This window comes from Eubalaena glacialis, chromosome 16, assembly GCF_028564815.1.
Source record: "Eubalaena glacialis isolate mEubGla1 chromosome 16, mEubGla1.1.hap2.+ XY, whole genome shotgun sequence".
In the NCBI taxonomy this organism is placed as follows: domain Eukaryota; kingdom Metazoa; phylum Chordata; class Mammalia; order Artiodactyla; family Balaenidae; genus Eubalaena; species Eubalaena glacialis.
Window position 1 is genome coordinate 66,986,710 of NC_083731.1, and position 21,665 is coordinate 67,008,374.

The window sequence follows — 21,665 nt, forward strand, 5'->3', positions numbered from 1 at the left end:
ATCAGGCCATGCAGGGCCACATGGAGAGGTACCAGGGTTGCTCAGGAGGAGAGGAAATAAGGAAAAAAACGTGGGCAAAAGCCTTTCCTGTGGTTTCTGCAGGGCAAGAAGGTTTAGGACTGGATAGCTTAAATAATTTCAGTGCGTTCTGGGGCACAGGGATGATTCCTAATTGTCCAGTACCTGGCCCTGGCGTGATTTAGGGCAGGGGGATAGTGTTCTGGACTGCAGGGGCCTGATAAAAAGGGGCAGGTGTGGACATGGCCTCAGGATTGGTTCACTTGGCAATCTAAGGTGTGCTCCCAGGCAAGCTGTTTGCTGTCTCTAGGAATTAGCTAACCCTGGGAAGGGCAGTGCCTCCTTGGCATCTGCAAGACTCTAAGATGTCAAAATACATCTTATAAAATACAGAAGATAAAATTAATACAAGCCTGTCTGAAACACTCCTAAGAAGCATAAAAACAGAGCTTCTCAAACTTTAATGTGCATAGGAATCACCTGGGTATCTTGTTAAACTACAGGTTCTGATTCATTAGGTCAGGTGGGGCTTGAGATTTTGCTTTTTTTTTTTTTTTTTTTTGGCCACACCCCATGGCATGGGTAACTTCCCCCACTAGGGATCAAACCCGCAGCCTCTGCAGTGGAAGCATGGAGTCTTAACCACTGGACCACCAGGGAAGTCCTGAGATTTTGCATTTCTAATAAAGTCCTTGGTGATGTTGGGGCCATGCTTTGAGTAGTTAGGGATAAGAATATCCCTTGGTCACCTTCTGCAGGGAAAAGGGAAGAACCTGACACTTGCCGAACCCTGCTTTGAACCAGATACTGCTAGGCCCTGAATACACAGACTTCATCTTGTTTTGCTTGGACAACATCCTTTGCTCTTAGGAAAATTATCCCAGTGTTACAGGGAAGGGAACTGAGACTCAGGGTAGTTAAGTAACCTGCCCAGGTCACTTAGCTGAAAGTCAGAAGATACAAATGTATCTGGCCCAAAACCCGAATTTTTTCCCACCACAACATACGTACAGATGGTTCCACTCCAGTGGAAAATAAAATGTCTCTGTTGGTAAAGGCTTCGTAAAATGTAAAGTGTGGACTTGAATCATGGACCATTTACAACTTGAATTCTGAACAGAAGAGAAATTCTGAATGATGTTCATTATTTCAGGACCAGAAATAAATGGTGCTGACTAAATAACTTATATTTTATTATAGCTATTCGAGAAACACTTCACATGGGATTCCCTATTACACTAGTGTCTTTATTTTAAAAAGTGACACGTGTCCATGGTAAGATATAAACAACAAAAGTCTGCCTTCCTCCCTTGTGCTTCCATTTCTATTGCGCAGAGAGAACTACCGTTAGGTTTGGGTAGCCTTCTAGAAATTCTGGGCAAATAGTAACCTTCTATGCAAATAATAAACTTTTTCATACAAATTCATTCACCCAGCCATTCATTTTTCCAGGGGGATAAGGAGTAAGTAAAACATGCAACATCCCTCATGCACCTCACATTCCAGTAGGGGAGCTAGATCATAAACAAAAGAGTGAAATAAACATTATGTCAAATAAGGATAAATGATAATGAAGAAAAAGCTGGTGGAGTTGGGGGTGGTGCGCGGGGAACGTTTGCAATTATAAATGCAGTGGTTAAGGAAGGCCTCATGGAAAAGATGGTATTTGAGTAGAGACATGAAGGAGGTCATCCTATTCCACATTTACTTTTTCCTTTAGTAATTAATATATGTTAAAGCCCTTGCCGTATCACAACTTAAAGATCTACCTCATTCTTATTAATGGCTCCATAGTACTCCACTGGGTGCATATACCATAATACTGATGGGCATTCTGTTACTTAAGCAAAGGGAATGTTTTAGATTAAGCTTGTTATTGAACTTATTAGGTGATCGTTTGGTCATAAGGAGATTTGGGGAGCATGGTATAAAGCCTGATGAAGTAGAAAGAGCAATTAGACGTGAAGCTGTGGCTGGGAGCCCTAGTGTGCCACTCGACCAGGTGACCATGTTATAACTGAGTATTCACTGAATGCCTGCTTCATATTAGCGGTTTTCCTTCTGCCACATCTTAGGCAGGGCTACATCCACCAGGTGCAGGGGGGTGTCTAGGAGCTTCTCTACCCTGAGGGCAAGGCGACAACCTACTTGCAACATTTTCCTCAATGCCAGGCTACCCTGTAACCCCTACGGAGTCAAATACAAACCCTCCAGGTGACAAGTTTACCACATTCCCCACAAAGGAAGCACAAGCACAAATTTTAGGGAGCAGTTAACCATCTGGGCTCTGAGTACAATCTTCCTCTTTTAGGAGAAAGCACGTAAGCTTCCTTAAAACAATAAGAACAAAAACTCCTTACCTTCTAGTAATATTTATTTACATGGATACAGATGTTTAGCATTGGGCCATATGACTGAACATATTTCACATTTAATGAAAGATTCATTTATGCATTTAATTATTATCTGGGGCAGTACCTGGATTATGTCAGCACTCTGCCGGGCTCTGTAGGAGGAATAAATATCTGTGCAGTATGGTTCCTGCCCTTGTCACCAGCTAGCTCTTAACAAAGACTGGACAAGGGAAAAAATGACCGTGATTGAAAGCAATGTGTGATCAGTTAGTGGTGCCAAGGACAATGTAACAGAAATTAAAGGAAAGGGGAGGATGCTATGATCCAGAGAGGGATCCTGGCTGAGATATAAACAGGTAGGGATGCAGGTGGAACCAGGGGACTTTGGGAAGGGATGTGTGTGTGTGTGTGTGTGTGTGTGTGTGTGTGTGTGTGTGTGTGTTTTGGGAACATGTATGAATGGAAGGTGAATATAACTGCACAGCAAGCAAAGGCCCAGGTGAGGGAAAATACAGGTATTATAAAGGGAACACGAAGTGGCCCACTAGAGCTTAAACACAGAATATGGGGGGTGGTCGCAGATGACAGGAGATGTTGGTTGGAGTGAGACTGGCAGAGGGTTCTGAGGCTCCCACCTTGCAATCAGATATGAGATAAATAAATGAGTCTTGAAAGATGTCAAGAAAAGCACCATCAACCTCTTCCTCTTTTTCTGTTTTTGCTTTTATGGGGCGGAGGGGTACTGCGCACTTTGGTTTTATAACCTCTGCTTCCAATTCCAGTAATTTAAAAAACCAACTTAATACTTATCAAAGTAATATACGCCTGTAGCTTAAGAAAGCAAGTACTCCGTAAGAGGCCTATAATCAAAACCAGCCATCCCCACCTGTCTCCACCACCCACTCCTGGCTCCTCAGAAACCCCTTTTTTGTTTGTGGTTTGCTTTTACTATGAAAGATAATGATTTGCCAGAGCGAGTAGCCTCCTATACGGGTAAGACTTTTGCCCCAAGCAGTTGCTCTCAAGTTTGGTTAATCTACGGGCTGGCCCAGGGCAGGAAGACTAACCAGTAAGTCTAACCCAGCTCTCCCCCGTCAAGGAGGTTGAATCCTGTCATGGGAAAGAAAGGACACCACTTTTAACTTTCAATTCTGATATTTGATTCCATATATTTAAGTGATATATGTACACTGATATTTCTTAAATGATCATTTTTAGAGATTATCTAACGTCTTACTACTCTGCAAAATGAGGAAAACTTGACACTGTTACACCATCACCACCTCCCAACAAGCGTTCCTCCCCCATCTTTCCAGTTGATTAAACTGCAATTTGGGGTTAAATCGATAGTCTATGTTTACATTGTTGTGACCACGTAATATTGTTTACTACCGAGCCACGCAGTATAAGAACGCACTTCCTAGCTTGTTCAATATTTTTTTCCTGGTGCTACCTTTTTCTTCCTTCCTTTTTGTGTGTATCTATTACTAATCACTCTTGACCTTGTCAAAGGAACTATAAAAGCCCTACTAAAACCATTTTTGGCGTGAGCAACTCAACCAATGAATCTCTGAGATCTGTTTTTCCCTCCACAAGCCTACCATTGAGTCCGTCCAGTCTAGTGGTTTCCCAGGCCAGCTGCCCACCTGTTGTCCTGGGGCTTCTTTTTAACACCATCTTGCGAAATCCCTGTGCCTCTCGCCTGTGTTGGGTCCCCCGCTTCCTGGATCCCATGGTTTCCTCTTTCTTGGTTTACGTCCTCATTTTTGTGGAGCTCATTCTCTAGTAGCTTCCTAAGAAAAGGTACATGGGAGGTAAGTTTGTTGAGACCTTCCTTGCGTGTCTGAAAAAGTCTTAATTCTACTCTCACGCGTGCTTGCTAATTAAGCTTGTCATTTAATACTAAGTAAAAATTCGTTCCCCTCAGAATTTTGCAGGCTGAGTTTCACTGTCTTCTAGCATCCAGTGTTGCAGTTAAGAAGTCTGAGGCCACTGGTTCTCCTGCTTTTTTATCTGTGACCTGTTTTATTTCTCTGGAAGGTTTAGGAATCTTCTCTTTAGTCCCTGGTTTTCTGAAATCTCATAGTAAAGAAACCTTAATGAGGATATTTTCTTATCCATTGTTCTGGGCACTTTCTCTTCCCTTTAAAGTTGGAAATTCCTGTTGTTCTGGTTTGCAATTTTTCTTGAATTATTCTTTGATACTTGTCTCCCCACCATTTTATCTATTTTCTCCTTTTGGAACCTCTGTAGAGAAATGCTGAACCTTGTGGACTGATCCAATACCTTTTTTACCTTCTTTTTCCCACCCCACTATCCATCTTTGCCTGTTAATCTGCTTTCTAGAAAGTTTGCTTGACTTTACCTTTTACACCTCTGAATTTTTTTTTTTTTTTAACTCTGAGTTTAATTTCCAAGATCTCTTTCTTATTTTCTGAGTGTTTCTTTTTTATAGAATTTACCTTTTATTTCATGGATATAATATTGTCTCCCATCTTTCTGAAGATATTATAGATTTTTAAAAGCTCTTCTTTCGCTTCTTGATTATCTATGTTTTTCCAAGCCCCCCAACCCGTTTCTCTCTGTTTTGATCTCGATATTTTACTCTGTATTTTCTGTTGGGAGCCATACTCAAATATCTGGTGATCCTCTCACTATTCATTTATATTTAAGACTTTCACATATATATGTAACACTTATATATAAAGAAAATATAGAATTTACTTACATTTAGGTACAGTGAGTCCCTACACAACTGATTAGAAACCCTGGCAGGATGTGCCTGTCACCTGGTAGGCGTCCCATGAGGTAACTGGGTAGGAATCTAGCCATTCCGATAGGGACTCCAAATGCCAGTCAGGTCATTTCTTTGAGTCATTCAGTTTCTCTAGATAAGAATCTTTTAAACTCCTGTCTAAAGAGCCTGTCCCAAAAGAATTTGGAAAAGAATAGATACATGTATATGTATAACCAAATCACTTTGCTGTATGCCTGAAACTAACACAACATTGTTAATCAGCTATGCTCCAATATAAAATAAAAATCAAATAACAAAATAAAGAGCCTGTCCCTGGCTACAGGTGCTTTGGGAGCTACATTGTAGAACAGTCCAGGAGGGTCTCACCTGTTTACTCTACAGAGTTTCACTTAATTCCCCTGGTTTCACCTCTCTATCCTGGGCCTCGTTTCCCTGAGTCCAGAGCATCTCTGATTCAATTTAGCCCAAGACCATGCCTCAAGCCTCCAGCAGGGATGGAGACTTGGTAGTGGCAGTGCGAGGGTGGGAGAGGAACAGGGCCGAGCTATTCCCTGCACTCCATTCCACTAAGTACTACTGACTACTAACTACTCTGTAACTACTGTGAACTAGTCCCCCCTTTTCCAGGCTCACCCTCACACCCTTCTTAAGTCTCCCCAGGGTCCTGCAGAATGAACCTGCGGGCTTCTCTCAGTACCCCTCAGCCACTCCCCCTCCATCACTGGGCCATCTTCCCAAAGTTTGCTGACATCTCTTGTTTAGTACCACCTCCCCCTCTGTTCTCTCTCGCTCTCAATCTGTGTATAGCTTTTTTTAAATTCTTTGCTGAAATTTTAGGGAGATTTTTGGAATAAGAAGATATAAATGCATGTGTTCAATCTGACAGAACGACAAGTTACCAGTCTTATAAATTTTACTTTGTACTTAAGTACTTATTATGTACTTCACTCTAGAAAGTTTATCCAGAGAACTTTAGGTGTTGCCCTAAATCAACTACTAACTATGTAACAACTGTAATACTTTCAGGTAGGATATTACTGAAATCATTTTAATTCTCTGTGACTTTCTAGCGAGTACCAGGCAAAGTGAGTTAAACTCCTCCATAAATTTATCTTTATAGAATCTCATTATTATCTTGGCTCTAGAAATTCCGACCAATAGTCAATTTGAGGCAGATGCCACATCAATTTTTAAATATGAAGGAAGGAAGGAAGGAAGGGAGGGAGGGAGGGAAGGAAGGAAGGAGGGAGGGAGGGTAGGAGGGAGGGAGGGAAGGGAAGGAAGGGAGGGAAGGGAAGGAAGGAGGGAGAGATGGAGGGATGGGGGAGGGAAAAAAGAAAGAAACAGACATCAAGAAAATGATTTAAAAATAGAATAGTGAGAGGATTGGCCTAAATAAATAACCATTTTAAGAAAAGCTATGTAAGTTTATTAAATAAGAAAAGAGACTGCAGAAAATCATCTGCCTTTAAGATAACTAAACAATGATCACTCACTTGGAAGGCAGTTGAATAATTTCTGCCCTGAACATTAGCTGTGAAACTCCAGCTATTCATTCAACAACTTGCACCCAAAATTCATATAAAAAAAATCACCATTATCCAGCAAGAAACTATCCACATAAGAAATTCTCACAATTACATACACAAATCACCTTCCAATTATGCACTCACCTTTTTATTGCATATATATATATGCATTCCTCACCTCATCCCCCAAACAAATTTAAGTCAGCTTGCTGGTTATCCTTTTAATATATTAGTTGAATGTATTTTTATTTTTCTGAGTATATTTCTTACAAATTTGTCTACCTAAAATTATGTAATCCTCTTTATTCTGTGCCACACTCAATTATGGGCCAATAAGCTTTTAAAAAGTTAACCATGTTGTCAACAGGAATGCTTCTAATGTAGCTGTAATCACATCTTTGAGCTTGATAAGATGAAAAACTTTGTAGTCAGATTGACCTTGTTTTGCATCCCAACTCTTCCACTTATTGAATGTATGACCTTCAGGGAGCTGATAACCTCCCCACAAGGAAAATGGACATACTATTATCTATTTTGCAGGTTGTTATATGGATGAAATTGTAAAATGCATATAAAGAACCTGACATGTTGTAGGTGTCCAATAAATAAAAGCTATTAAAATCAGAACATGAGAAGATATTGACGCCTTAACTCTAAAAATACACTTTCTAAGTAAACAGTTTTCACTTCCATTTTTAGGCATCAGATCACTGGTATGCTGGTCAACTAGAAGCAACTTGTCAGCCACTGAAGAGCAATGGGGAAGTTCTTACGGGCAATTAGGGAAAGCAATGTGAAAGTAGGGGTGTGGGGAGGAGGCCTGGAAAAAAAGTTAAACAAAGTATTTGACTTTGGATCAGTTCCTTAACCTTTTTGTAGTTTATTTAACTATAAAAGTAGGAGGTTGGATGACGTCCCTCCAGATGTTCACAATAAAGAGTTCTGTGGCTGGATAATTTTGGAATATGACCCTTCATCCCATGCTTGCCCCCTCCCCCATTTAAGGCAGCAGTTTGATTTTGTTTTACCTGGCATATTACAAACTTCTCCGTGTACAAATCCTCCCCATTTTTTTCCCCCAAAATATTAGCATATTTTGGAAAAGACAGATGAGCTGATCCGCAGTTTCTCATTCTATAATACGCTGCTCTGAGTTTTACTACTTCACGTAAACGTTTGGTTAAGGAAAAAAGGGTAAACGTGACGTGTGGGAAGTTTTATTTATTGATGCTTTCTCCTATAGCAGCATATAACTTTTAGAGTGGGAGAAAAATCTATCGCCATTCCAGTGAAACCAGATATTTCTAAGTACAGTTTAACATTTCATCTATATGGTACCGTCAATGTCTTGAGCAGCTGATCACCAAAGCATCCACTGAACTGCTGCCAATGAAGACAGACATATTACTGGGACACATCTGGCAATTTTGGCAATCAGTGAATGAAATGAATCAACCATGTAGTGATCGGACTGGCTGCTTGGTGATCAACGTGACTGGAATGGAAAATAACTGTGGGATAAATTAATCCTTAGACTGCAGGACTGTACCGTGATACCAGAATAAAACTCAAATGGGTGTTCATGATGAATACATTTTCATGCTACAATTACAAATCCAACAGTTAAATTATTTCTAATAGTAAAATACGTTCACTTTTTCTATCAATCTACCGACATTTACTTTTATCTGAAAGGAAAAGACTGTGCAAAGTGTTTGCTGGGAATGAAAAGATATAGTAGGAAAGAAGCCAAAGAACCTACCAGAAAAAGATCTAGGAGCCAGATGCTCTGTCAGTAACTTTCCATGTAGCCTTCAGTAAGTCTTTGTTTTCTTACTTTTAAAAATAACTAGCCTCAAGTAGCTTATAATTTAGTTGATTATATTTACAAATTTGGGATTTCCACTTAATGCCTTCTTACATTACAAAATCATTCTTAATTTATCTACATAGCGGAGATAAAAGTGAATGAATATTCTGATGTTCTTTAATTAACTACATGCAATGAAGCCCCGTTTCACTTTAATTGTAGGAATTCTATGAGAACCTGTTGCAATGTGTTTCCTTCCTCTCTTGATATGTCTCCTGCCCCTCAAGGCTGCTAAGATTTGAAAGTGTTCTAATTATTTCTATATTTTCATAAAATACTCTATTCCCACCCCCAAAATACTCTTCCTTCTTCTCAAGAGGAAGTTTTTCAGAAAGCAATTCTGTAGAATCCAAAGGATGAGTGTTAGTAGTAGGGTGACCAACTGAGGGGTTTCCCACTGTGTAGGACTTTCTGTGCTAAAACTAGCACAGTCCCTGACAAACGGAGATTGTGGGTCACCTGGTTGGTAGCTTGAGAGAAGGATTGGAAGTGGCAATGGATGCCTGCATCAGAAAGTTGCCATTTTAATCCTCCTATTAGAAGCACTCTTCTTTCATTGCTAACCAGCTGTAGAAAGCCATCCAACAGCAGATGGATGAATGCATTCAATGACCTTTAACTTTCTCTTACACCAGTGGTTCTCAATTCTGGCTTCTTACTAAAATCATCTGGTTAGCTTTCTTTTTTTTTTTTTTTTTTTTAATGATACTATTCCCTGATTTAACTGATCTGGAGGTAAGTCCCAGTCATCGGCATATATGTCTAAAATTCCCGTGCTTATTCTACTGTTACTCAGGGCTAAGAAACACTGCTTTGCATCCATTCTGAGATTCAAACTATAGGTCTAGCAAGAGCCATTCAAAGCAAGGAGAAATCTACTTTGTTATCTCTGACTTTTAAAATACTGCCTGCAAGTTTCCACTTCATATTTAAAACAAATGAGAACCCACAAACTAACTTTAAATGTATTCACCTAGGGTTCATGGTATGTTTCTCCCTTGTCATGATTATCAATCACCACCATCTACTGACATAATTTTTTGCACAAGAAACTGTGTTAGGCAGGTACTGTGGGACCACAGAGATTTCAAACTCAGGGTCTCTGCCTTCAGGCAGCTCACTGTAAAACACAGGAAGGTGACTAAATGATCAAGCAAAGGACCTCACGAGGAGCTCAAAGAGGAAACGGCTATGGCCTGAGATGGTTGGGAAATCTGCACAGAGCAGGCAGGATTTAAAGAAGGCTTTTGAGGACTAGGTAGGATTCTAATTAGAAGGCCAGAAAGGGCCTTCCAAGCAGAGAGTGGGTAAGAAGCAATCGGACTACCAAATTTAAACATATACACAAATAATAAAGTTCACATTCTGAGCAATACAAACTGTATGAGGCCAATTGCTGAGCAAGGGGACATAATTAGCCCTATCACTTTTTTCGGTGATAACCACTCCTGACACTGAAAAGAAGAACTAACCTGGCAGATGAAACAGTTGGTTCAGCTGGAGCATAAAGACAAGCTTGGTGTACAACGCAGAGAACAAGCCACAGAACAGCAGCAATAGTACAAGTCCCTTCCCTCTCTCATGCTGGGCCCACCAAAGAGACCTAATTACCCAGGCATCAAGGCAAAAGCTACTTAGTTCATTGCCAAACCCTTGAGGTTCCTACTCTATCCGATCAGATGATTATTTAATGTTGAAGGAATACATTTAGGACAAAAATCATGAAAAAGTTATGTGCTGTCTTTTATGTCATGTTATGTGATTATCAGTCATTGATTTTCAATTACTTTTATAATGCGATGGGCTTCTCTCTGGATTTCAGAATTAAAGCAACACTGTGCCATTTGTCCTTGACCCTTAAAATAGTTAATTTTCATTTATTTATTCTAATATCTGGCCTTCATGCAAGATAGGAACTAAATGGGTATGGGTATGAACGATCTGGGTATGCATCATCTCAGGAAGTCAGTTGGCAAAAAGAACACTGAGAAGTAGGCACCACTGGTATTTCACACATTATTAACTTATATTACAATTCAAATAAGCTTACAGCTGGCAAAAAAAAAAAAATCTCTTCTGTAAAGTGATCTCAAACATAATAGGCTTAATCAGAGATAAATTAAATTAGGCAGCCATGCATACTACAGCATATTAATTCTGAGTAGTTATTAAATACACTTTCTGTTATCAGTGGTGTGAACAACATTATATGCAAACAAATTCTTCGAGAGGATAGGAAATAAAGTTTATGTTTGGGACACTGTGTGCCTGATATTTTCCCATGCCTTCTTATAATGTTAAATAATCTTTTCTAATAATGGTACTGGGTTAAGTCTCCATAAATGAGTCAACTTCACTCCCAGGCAATTAAGCAAAAGAACAGCAGACAAAACTGCCAGTGTGGTTTTAGTTTTCTCCAAAGGGAGCTTTTCTACCTTTCTACTGCAATTTTTAAAAGAAGGCATTAGTGAGTCAAGCTGGAGCAAAGCTGTCCAAAACATAAGGTAGTGAATATTCATTATGTCAATTTTATGATGCATCTCATTCTGTGTTTTGGGTAACCTGTGTTGCCTGAGGATATTCAAAGAAGGAAATTATTAAGGGTTGAGTGCTATTTTGTAAATAACATCCTACCATTCTCTCTTTGTTTCCTTAAATGGTAGTAATCTAACCCATCCAAGCTAGCATGCAGATTCCATAAACTAGCAAGTGGTGCTTCTGTGAAAGAAAAGAAAAAGAGACACCTAAGGGATGAAATATATCGAGAAAGGTAATGTATACACATACACACATGTTACTTTCCTGGATGTACTTTTGCCATATTATCTTGTTCTTTTATTAATCAATCAGGCCCTTCAGTTTCTGTGTCCAGAAGCAACTCAAGTTACTAGGTATGACCCTCCCACACACACCCAACCCCCAAGTCCGAGAAAAACGTTTGACACTCTTTGTGCTTTGCACATTTAAAACTCAATGTAAGGTGACAAGAACATTAAGCTGCCCAGTGAGCAAAATGTGAGACTAATCACTATCTGTTCTTAGCCATGTGTATAATAATTGGCAAATTAAAGTGCCTGAGAATAGCTGGGCCACCTGCATCAGAAAGCATCACCCTGGAATGACTAATGAAGACAAATGTATGCGGCCAGCTTTACTGACAACTCCTTCCAACACCCGCAGCCTGAAAAGGCACATTACAGTACCTGTTTCATTTACGGTAAAGTAAGCACCATGTCGACTTTTTGTAATATAAAGGCATAAAACCTAACAACCCTCAATATTTTGTATATACATACGGATTGAACTGACTGTTATTTACTTTTGAAGTAAGTTAGAAAGAGAAAGACAAATATTGTATACTAATACATATATGTGGAATCTGAAAAAATTGGTATAGACGATCTTATTTACAAAGCAGAAATAGAGACAAAGACGTAGAGAACAAACGTATGGATATCAAGGGGGAAGGGGGGTGGGATGAATTGGGAGATTGGGATTGACATATATACACTATTGATACTCTGTATAAAATAGATAACTAATAAGAACCTGCTGTGTAGCACAGGGAACTCTACTCAGTGCTCTGTGGTGACTTAAATGGGGAGGAAAACCGAAAAAGAGGGGATATATGTATACGTATAGCTGATTCACTTTGCTGTACGGTAGAAACTAACACAACACTGTAAAGCAACTATACTCCAATTAAAAATTTAAAAGAAAAGACTTACTTACTCTTGAAAATCCAATGTTTTTCTTTTTAAGCTAGCAAACTGGGATCAACTTGCTTATTAAAATGTTGAATATGAAACTTTATAACAACTAAATTCAAATAAATACAAATGCTTCAAAAATAATTTTGTTTTAATAAACTTGCTACTATTATTCATCCATCCGTCCATCCATTCGACATTTACTGAATACCTACTATGTGCTAGGCACTTCTTGATATTTGGCAGAGAGATGAATAACATATCCTTAAGGAGTTTGTCAACTATTGGAGGAAAGTTGCACGCACACAGCCAATTTCTACATGTTATTGTAGAAATCTTTTCAGAGCACCTCCCTTCCTCTTAGAGATTTCAGAGAGAAGACTCTTGAGCTGCATTCTAGGACCATATAAAGAGGGCACAAAATGAAGAGTTTTTGTGGCTGAACAAGCTTAAGAAAAGTCTTCCAAGCTGAGAGAGAAGCATGTGCAAAATCAACAAGAAGGTCATGGTCTGAGTGAGGAAAAGAAATCGCCTTCAGAGTAAATGAATGAAATAAACACAAGAGGCAAGAAAGTCAACAGATGATGGTGAACACTAGGCAAGGGTGAGAATGTGCAGGGCCCCAGAAGACATGTCTAGGACTTGGGATTTTATTCTATGGGGCAGTAGTTTGCAATACACATGCCAGGGAACCCTCGGGTCCCGGGAAGGGAGGGAGACAGACTGGGAAGGCGTGAAAAGAGTGAAGGAGAGGCTGACCAGTCAGGACTCTGGGCCCCGAAACTCTGCTTCAACCACAGTACCTTTGCCAATGTGTGTCTTCTGCTGGGCCTTCTAAATTTTTTAAATAACTTTTGAACTTGGAAAAATTTTAGATTTACAAAAGTTGAAAAGATAATACAGAGAGTTCCCATAAACACCTCACCCAGTTTCCCCTAATATTAATCTCTTTATGTTACCACCAGGGCACATTTGTTACAACTGAGAAACCAACATTGGTACCTTGCTATTAACTAAACTCCGGACTACATTCGTATTTCACCAGCATTTCCACTTGTGTACTTTCTCTGTTCCAGGATCCAATCCAAGACACCACACTGCATCGAGACACCATGTCTCTTCCGTCTCTTTTGATGTGTGACAGTTTCTCAGTTTTTCCTTGTTACTCATGACCTTGACAGTCTTGGGGAATATTAGCCAGGCATTTCACACTCACTCTGGGTTTGTCTGATGTTTTCCTCGTGAGTAGACTAGGGTTATGGGTTTTGGGAGGAACACCAGAGGTGAGGTACACTTTCCATCACATCATATCAGGGGGCATATATCATCGACAAGACTTGGCACTTGCAATGCTAACCTTGATCGCTCGGTTAAGGTAGTATATACTGAGTTTCTTCACTGTAAAGTTACTGTTTTCCCTCTTCACATACTCTCTTATTTGGAAGCTAGTCACTCCAGCCCACACTGAAGGATGAGGGTAAGCTTTACTTCCTGGAGGGGGCTATATCTACCTACATTATTTGGAATTCTTCTACAAGGAAGATTTGTCCCTTCTACTCCAATTATTAATTTGTTTAATCATTTGTTTATATTAGGATGAACTCATGCACATTTATTTTCTATTTTAGATTATAGGACAATAAATACCATATTATCTATTTTGTTGCTCAAATTGTTCCAGCTTCTGCCATTGGTTAACTATTTTAGGTTGGCTCTTCTATTCCTTTGACATGACCCCATCCTTTTGTTCTTTGAGCACTTTATTGTTTTAGGGAAAACCAGATAATTCAGTCCTATATTGTATTTTTACTGCCCCAGCCCTAGAATCAGCCATTTCTCCAAAGATCCCTAGTTCCTTTTAATGGAGGATGATATTTAGAAACTAGTATCTGGGCATGGGTGTGCTAAGATGCTACTGGGGTATCACTGCTCCCAGGCCCTCTCAGCAGAGTTAGGAATGTATGTATATATTCAAGCCCAGGTATATATACATAGCTATAATTGTTTCTGTATCCGTCCATCTGTATATATATTACACTAAACATGAGTTCATACTAACATGTCCAACTATAACCCAGTACTAAATGGTTCATTCTGGCTTTCCCTCCTTGCTTATCTGCAAAGACCCTGACAGAGAGAAACTCGGCTCCCACCACCCATTTACTTCTTTGTTTGACTCTAGTATTTGAAACTTCTTTTGAAAACAAAATTCTATTACTTTAAAATAACAGAAAAAAGCTTGAAAACAAACATTGTAAGAGAAGATCTTTAAATTATTTAATGTAGAAAAGTGACTTAATTATATTTATATTTTTAGAAACATTATTCTGACTGAGTGAGGAATGGGTTGAAGGGGGCTGAGACTTGAGGTAAGGACAAATGTTAGAAAGGATGCTGTGTACTCCACAGAGGATATTAAAGACCTGAGAAGAAACAGCAGCTATGGAAACACAGAAGAAGGAATTAACTTGAGGGATATTTTAGAAGATTCATAAATAGAACTTAAGTGATTGGATGTGGAAAGTGAGAGAGAGAAGATGGAGATAAATATGGATGAAGTAATGGGGTAAAGGTGTCTTTTTATCTCAGAAAATACACTGGGAGGAAAGGATTTGGGAAGAAAATAATTGAGTATAAGGCATTTAAAATGGAGTATCCATGTGGACACGCTTCAGAGACCTCCTGAAATGTGGTTCTGGATTTCAAGAGAGTTGTCTAAGCTGTAAAAGTGAATTTCAGGGTCTTAAGCCCAAAAAGGAAGATGCAAAATCTTGGCACCAAATAAAAAGGCCAGGAATATGGGACGAATAAGAAATAGAAGATCAGGGACAACAAACTATACAACAATAATATTGAGAAATAACATGCTGAATACATGAACATGTGGTATCTCTCCATTTATTTAGGTCATAATTTCTTTCAACATGCTTTGTAGTTTTCAGTGTACACGTCTTACACTTCTTTTATTAAATTTTTTCCTAAGTATTTTGTTATTTTTTATGCTATTTTAAATGAAACTGTTTTCTTAATTTCATTTTTAGATTGCTCATTGCTGGCATATAGAAATATAACTGGTTTTTATGTACTGATCTTCTATCCTGCAAGCTTGATGAACTCATTTATTAGCTCAACAGTTTTTTTGTGAACTCCTTAGGATTTTCTATATATGAGACTGTGTCATCTGTAAACAGAGTTTGTTTTATTTGTCCCTTTTCAGTCCAGATGCCCTTTATTTATTTTTCTTGCCTAACTGCCTTGTTAGAACCTCCAGTAAATTACTGAATAAAAGTGGCAAGAGTAGACATCCTTGTGTTTTTTGATCTCAGGTGGGAAACTTTCAGTCTTTCACCAATAAGTATGATGTTAGCTGGGGGGTTTTCATAGATAATTCTTTATCAGATTGAGAAAGTTTCTTCATATTCCTAGTTCGTTGAGTGTTTTTAACAAAAGGTATTTTGTCAAATGCTCTTCCTGCATCTATTGAGATGATCATATGGTTTTTGTCTTTTATTCTATGAATATGGAGTCTTACATTCATTAATTTTTTAATTTTGAACTAACCTTGCACTCCTGAGATAAATCCCACTTGGTCACGGTGTATAATCCTCTCTACATGTTGTTGTACTTGATCTGCTAGAAATTTTTTTGTTGAAGATTTTTGAGTCTACATACGTAACAAATATTGGTCTGTATCTTTGTTTGATTTTGGTATCAGGATAAAAGTACACTTACAGTTTTACATATTAGCAGGAACGAATTAGAAGATAAAAAATTTAAATTATACCTAAATTATTAAAAATACATAAAATTCTTAGTAATAAATGCACCAAGAGGCATGTATGAATTATACACTAAAAACTATAAAATATTGCTGAGAAATATTAATGAAGAGAATGTACATTTATGGATTGAGAGGCTCAATACTGATGTCAATTCTTTCCAAAATGAGCCTCAGATTTAACATATTCTCAAGTGTAATCTGACTAAACTGATTATTTTTAAAACTGGTAAGCTAATTCTAAAATCTACATAAATTTTCAGAAGAAATAGCATATCTAAGCCAATTTTATAAAAGAACAAAGATGGAGGACTTACACATCTGACTTGAAGACTTGCTGTAAAGCTACAGTAATCAATACAGTGTGGTACTAGCATAAGGAGCAACAAGATCAATGGAACAGAATAGAGAGCTCAGAAATAGGTGCAGACTTATGTGGTCACTTGATTTTTGAGACTAGCACTAAGGCATTCCAATAAGGAAAGGAAAGGCTTTTCAAAAATAGTGTTGGAAGAATTAAACATCCCATATAGAAGATAATAAACAAATAATATACAAAACATAATAAACATAATATACAAAAGTTAATTCAATAAGGATCATAAATCTAAACATAAAATCTAAAACTATACAACTTTTCAAAGAAACCACAGAATTTTTTTGACTTGAGCATAAAGTTACCTTAGGATACAAAAGCCAGTGTCTATGAAAGAAAAAAAAACCCAATAAATTACACCCCCCAAATTAAAACTTCTGCTCAACAAAAAACATCATTAAGAGAATGAATAGACAAGCAATACATTGGAATTGGAAGGAAGCAGTTGCAATGTATACATCTAATAAAATCCTGGAGACTAATATATATCTTATACCTCAAAAATAAAAATACATACAAGCAACCCAATATAAAGATGGGTAAATACTTCAATGGACACTTTACAAAAGAAGATATGGCCAGTAAGCACATGAAGAAGATGTCAACATATTAGTCATCAAGAAAAATGCATATTAGATCACAATGAACTATCACTGCAAACCCAATTCTACCTTACCAGAATGGCGAAAATTAAAGAGACTGACAAGACCAAATGCTGTTGAAGATGTGTAACAACTAAAACTATCATATATGGTTGATGCGAATGTAAAATGGTACAACTACTTTGTACAAAGATATGGTAATTTCTTCTAAAACTCAGTATACACCTACCTATGACTAAAATTCCACTCTTAGATATTGACCTAAAAGAAATGAAACCATATCTTCACGAAAGACTTGTTCAAGAATATTCATGGCAACTTCATCCAAAATAGAGCCTGAAAAGAACACAGGTGTCCATCCATAGAAGAATGGATTAACAAACTGTTGTACATTCATGCAATCAAATATCACTCAGCAAGAGATAGAAATGAGTTACTGATAGACTCAAGAATAGGTTAATCTCAAAAACATACTATGTAAAAGAAACCTGACACGAAAGAGTATGTAGTATATGAGTTTACTTTTACGGAGTTCTAGAACTAGAATTGATTTACTCTAGAGGTGGGGATGGGGATGTGCTGGGAAGGTGTATGAGGGAATTTTCTGGGGTTGACAGACACTTGGGTAGCACAGGTGTATATATCTGTTGGAACTCATAGAAATGCACACTTAAGATCTGTGCATTTTATGTAAATATGTAAATTTTACCTAACAATTTTACTTAAAAAATAAGAATCATATAAAACATCATAAACTTTGAATTCTAGTAATGGTACATATACCAAAGTATTTGGGGGAATTGTAGTGATGTCTACAATGTACTTAGAAATGTTTCCAAAAATACAGTGGATTCGTGGATGAAAACAGGGATGCAAAGAGGTAAGCATATGAGTGTTCACTGCCAATTTATTTCAACTTTTCTGTGTGGTTAAACATTTCCATAATAAAATCTTGCAAAAAAAAAAAAAAAGAAACCTGAAAAACCGAGTCTTTCACAATAAATAATAAATTAAAGGAAAAAGTTAAAAGAAAAAAAAAGAAAGCAATCCCAATTCATAAGTTACTAGCCATCTGAACTTGGCAAAGTTTTTAAATAAAGAGTCTATGTCTAAATTTCCTTATTTGTAAAACGAAAATGATAAATAATACCTTTTATACAGGATCCTTAAAGGACTATACTTGCTAATATACGTAAAGAGCAATAAGCACTGAGTAAATGTTTGGCTACTATTTTTAGTGAGCATGGAGCGCCTGTGGCCATAAACCCACAAAAATAAAATGTCTCAGAAACAGAAAAGGAGGACACTGCCTGCACATTTCGTTAAGGCAATTGTGATGTTTGTTGCATAGATAAAATCAGATTCACTGTGATTTTTTTTTTCTGTGCATGAATGTCATTTATCAGGACCCCTAAGCAAATGAGCTAGTAGAAAGGAAATATTGTATTTTAAAACACCCATAAAGCATATTTTTAGAAATGGTATTTCCTTGACTTTCATTCCAGGAAAATGCTAACACATGGCGTGGAGCATGCTGGGCCCAGAAAAGAAAGCCTGCCAGATGCCACAGCAATAAATAGAGTGGGGCTTTGGAGAGGAAAAGTAAAATGAGAACATGTAACGTTATGTCTCCAATACCCTTACCATCTGGTATTTAGCCCACTGAAATTATGGGGTTTTTGGAAATTCACCTTTGTAGGCCACCTTTAATTAATTTTCTTATTTATTTGTTTAGCAAACATTTAAATCACAGCCTACTATGGGCAGAGTTCTGCATGCCCTCCAGGACCTCAGCAAAATGAAGGGTGAGGTAATGTTAGAAAGAAAAAGTTCTAAGTGCAGTATAATGAGAGGTTAGTACCATTTACACCTGCCACCTCCTTCTTTAATATTCATTTTAAAAACACAATTTTAACATTTTCAATCGATAGATTAAGCAGCCACATATTTTCACAAACGACAGGAATTCGCAGACAGGAAAAGAGGTGGCAGAATGTGTTATGTGGGTTATGTTTTACTTTGCTGAGAAATGCGTAAGTAGAAATACATTTTTATAAATTATATTTCCTATAGTGCTTGCATTATCATTTTTATCAATATTTTAAATGCAAGTGGAATTTCTTAATGTGGTATCTTTTACTTTCAATTTAGCAATGTTTCTGAGGAGAAAACTGAGCTCTAGAATGTTGAAAATTGTCTCATTCTATTACGACTGCTCTCCTTAGGGTTTTCAAATATGTATACTTGTGATAATCCTAAGAAACTGTGATTGATGGATTTTTACCCAGAATTTTAAAACAACAACAATAACAAATTCTTTTAAATGAAAGGAAAAGTACATTCTGTTCCCTTAACTTGTCTTTATTTTGGGATTATACGTTCTCTGCTAAAATTTAGGATGGAATTTCTAACAGTGATGGCATTGTTCAGTAAATAGCAGTCCCTTGTGTGTGTGCAAAGTTTCAAATGAATGGAAATGGTCTTAGACATTTTATCTGGAAAACTTTCGCCTATAGTATTTATTCAAATGTTGTCCATATTTTCAGGAAAGAATTGAGAAAAATGTCTTTCTCATAAAAAGATGTCATTCCCTTGTGGCTATTATGAAAGGAACTCCCTCTCCTCCCTCCAGTACACAACACACAAACCCTGTGCTATCAATAGAAGCAGAACATAAAATTAAAGAAACACTGACTGCATGCCAAATTCTGGGATAACAGGGAAGAGAAAGCCAGTCGGCAATCACCTCTCCTAGCCCTTATATTCTCCTACCACTTATCTCTCCCAGGCTGGGGATGTCCGGACTCTACGACCTCTTTCTTCAGTGGAGACACAAGCTGTGAGTCAGGTGCCCTGAACTTTAATGTCTACTCTTCTTCCCCTTTAACCTTACTGTTAAGAGAAAATAAAATGTTTTATGTCAATGAAAATACTCAGTCACTTGGAAATCATCTTTCTGGGTTTCAGCACCAATACACCTGTGATCTTAAAAAATCCTTTCAATTTAAATAGTAATGAATTTGTCACAGAAGTATATTACGAAACCTATATTCAAATAAAGTTGCCCACTGACTTTAGGTGAATCCACTGTTTTCTAAATCAATACAAGTTGCTTAGGATGATCAAAGGCCAAACTTTTGTAATCTCTCCCCATGTAGATCATCTTAGAGTAACATTATTAGGGAGAAATTAGGGATTCGTAAAGCAAGACAGAGAGGGTTTTTGTTGTTGTTGTTGTTGTCATTTTGATTAGCCACAAGCTTATACCACTGTATTTACTGGAGAGTGTATAACTGTCTTGAAATGAAACATCACATAATTCCAACAAGTATGCTCTCTCTAGTTCACCTAAATTAGGGAGGCTTCCCTATATTCATTTTGTCTCTTTCACAAGCATCCTTGAGATTCTTTGTCCTTAATTACTTACATCTATGCTTCAAGTATTAGGAGCACACTTGAAATTTACAATTTTTCTAAGTTCCTAACACTTATTAGCTTTGTTTTCTGCCTAGACCTGTTAACCTAATTTTGTCTTCAATGCTTTTGGGAATAATGCATTGCTTATCTTTAAATTTTCCATAGCTGTTTCTATATTAAGGAATCCAAATGCAGGTTTCAATTTACTCATTATGAATTTGCTGATCCTCTAATCTGAATTAAAAACCAAATTTTTTTCACTCTTCTCCGTTACGTTTCAAATTTTAACAGATACTTTCAAACTGTATTTGAAAAACTTATAATCCAACACCATGACCAATCTTCTTTCTGCCAAGCACTGGTGTCTAAATCTTTCTTTTTATTTTTTTAAGTGCAATGGATCCTGATATAAAAGACAAGGGAAAGAAAATGCAGAAGGATGACAGTAGGCCTATTACTGGACACATGTCCTCTTTCTCCTCTGCAGCTTCAACTTCTTGGAGGGTATCAGAACCCAGGGGCTCCACCCCAACTCCTGAGAAAACGGGCCTCCACAGGAAAGGAGAGGGAGGAAAGGAAGGCTGCAGATCTGGTGATAATTTGAGCTGAGTCCCGATGCCACATCTTGTAGGCAGACAGATTAACAGAGCAGCATTTTGATTTTCTAAAGTGAAATCCACCAGAAATTAAGAGTGTGCAGTTTGTGGGAATTCTAGCACTCTTTTTTAAAAATTAAATTAAATTAATTAATTAATTAAACATCTTTATTGGAGTATAATTGCTTTACAATGATCTGTTAGTTTCTGCTGCATAACAAAGTGAATCAGCTATACGTATACATATATCCACATATCTCCTCCCTCTTGCATCTCCCTCCCACCCTCTGTATCCCACCCTTCTAGGTGGACACAAAGCACCAAGCTGATCTCCCTGGGCTATATGGCTGCTTCCGACTAGCTATCTATTTTACATTTGGTAGTGTATGTATGTCCAGGCCACTCTCTCACTTCGTCCCAGCTTACCCTTCCCCCCTCCCCATGTTCTCAAGTCCATTCTCTATGTCTGCGTCTTTATTACTGTCCTGCCCCTAGGTTCTTCAGAACCATTTGTTTTTTTAGATTCCATATATATGTGTTAGAATATGGTATTTGTTTTTCTCTTTCTGACTTATTTCACTCTGTATGACAGACTCTAGGTCCATCCACCTCACTACAAATAACTCAATTTCATTTCTTTTTATGGCTGAGTAATAT

At 37.7% G+C, this 21,665-nt stretch overlaps 1 protein-coding gene across 6 annotated transcripts in view; it reads right to left on the reverse strand.

Annotated features, from left to right (window-relative positions):
* ENOX1 (ecto-NOX disulfide-thiol exchanger 1) overlaps positions 1-21,665 on the reverse strand; it is a 612,162-nt gene that overhangs the window by 267,937 nt on the left and 322,560 nt on the right. For 4 of the 6 annotated variants that reach the window (XM_061170741.1, XM_061170740.1, XM_061170738.1 and 1 more), the window contains exon 5: positions 4,019-4,165. The exons of the other annotated variants lie outside the window; for them this stretch is intronic. In XM_061170741.1, the coding sequence (XP_061026724.1) occupies positions 4,019-4,106 (88 nt within the window). In that variant the 5' untranslated portion in view covers positions 4,107-4,165. The remainder of the gene's footprint in view (positions 1-4,018; positions 4,166-21,665) is intronic. 6 annotated transcript variants of the gene reach the window in all.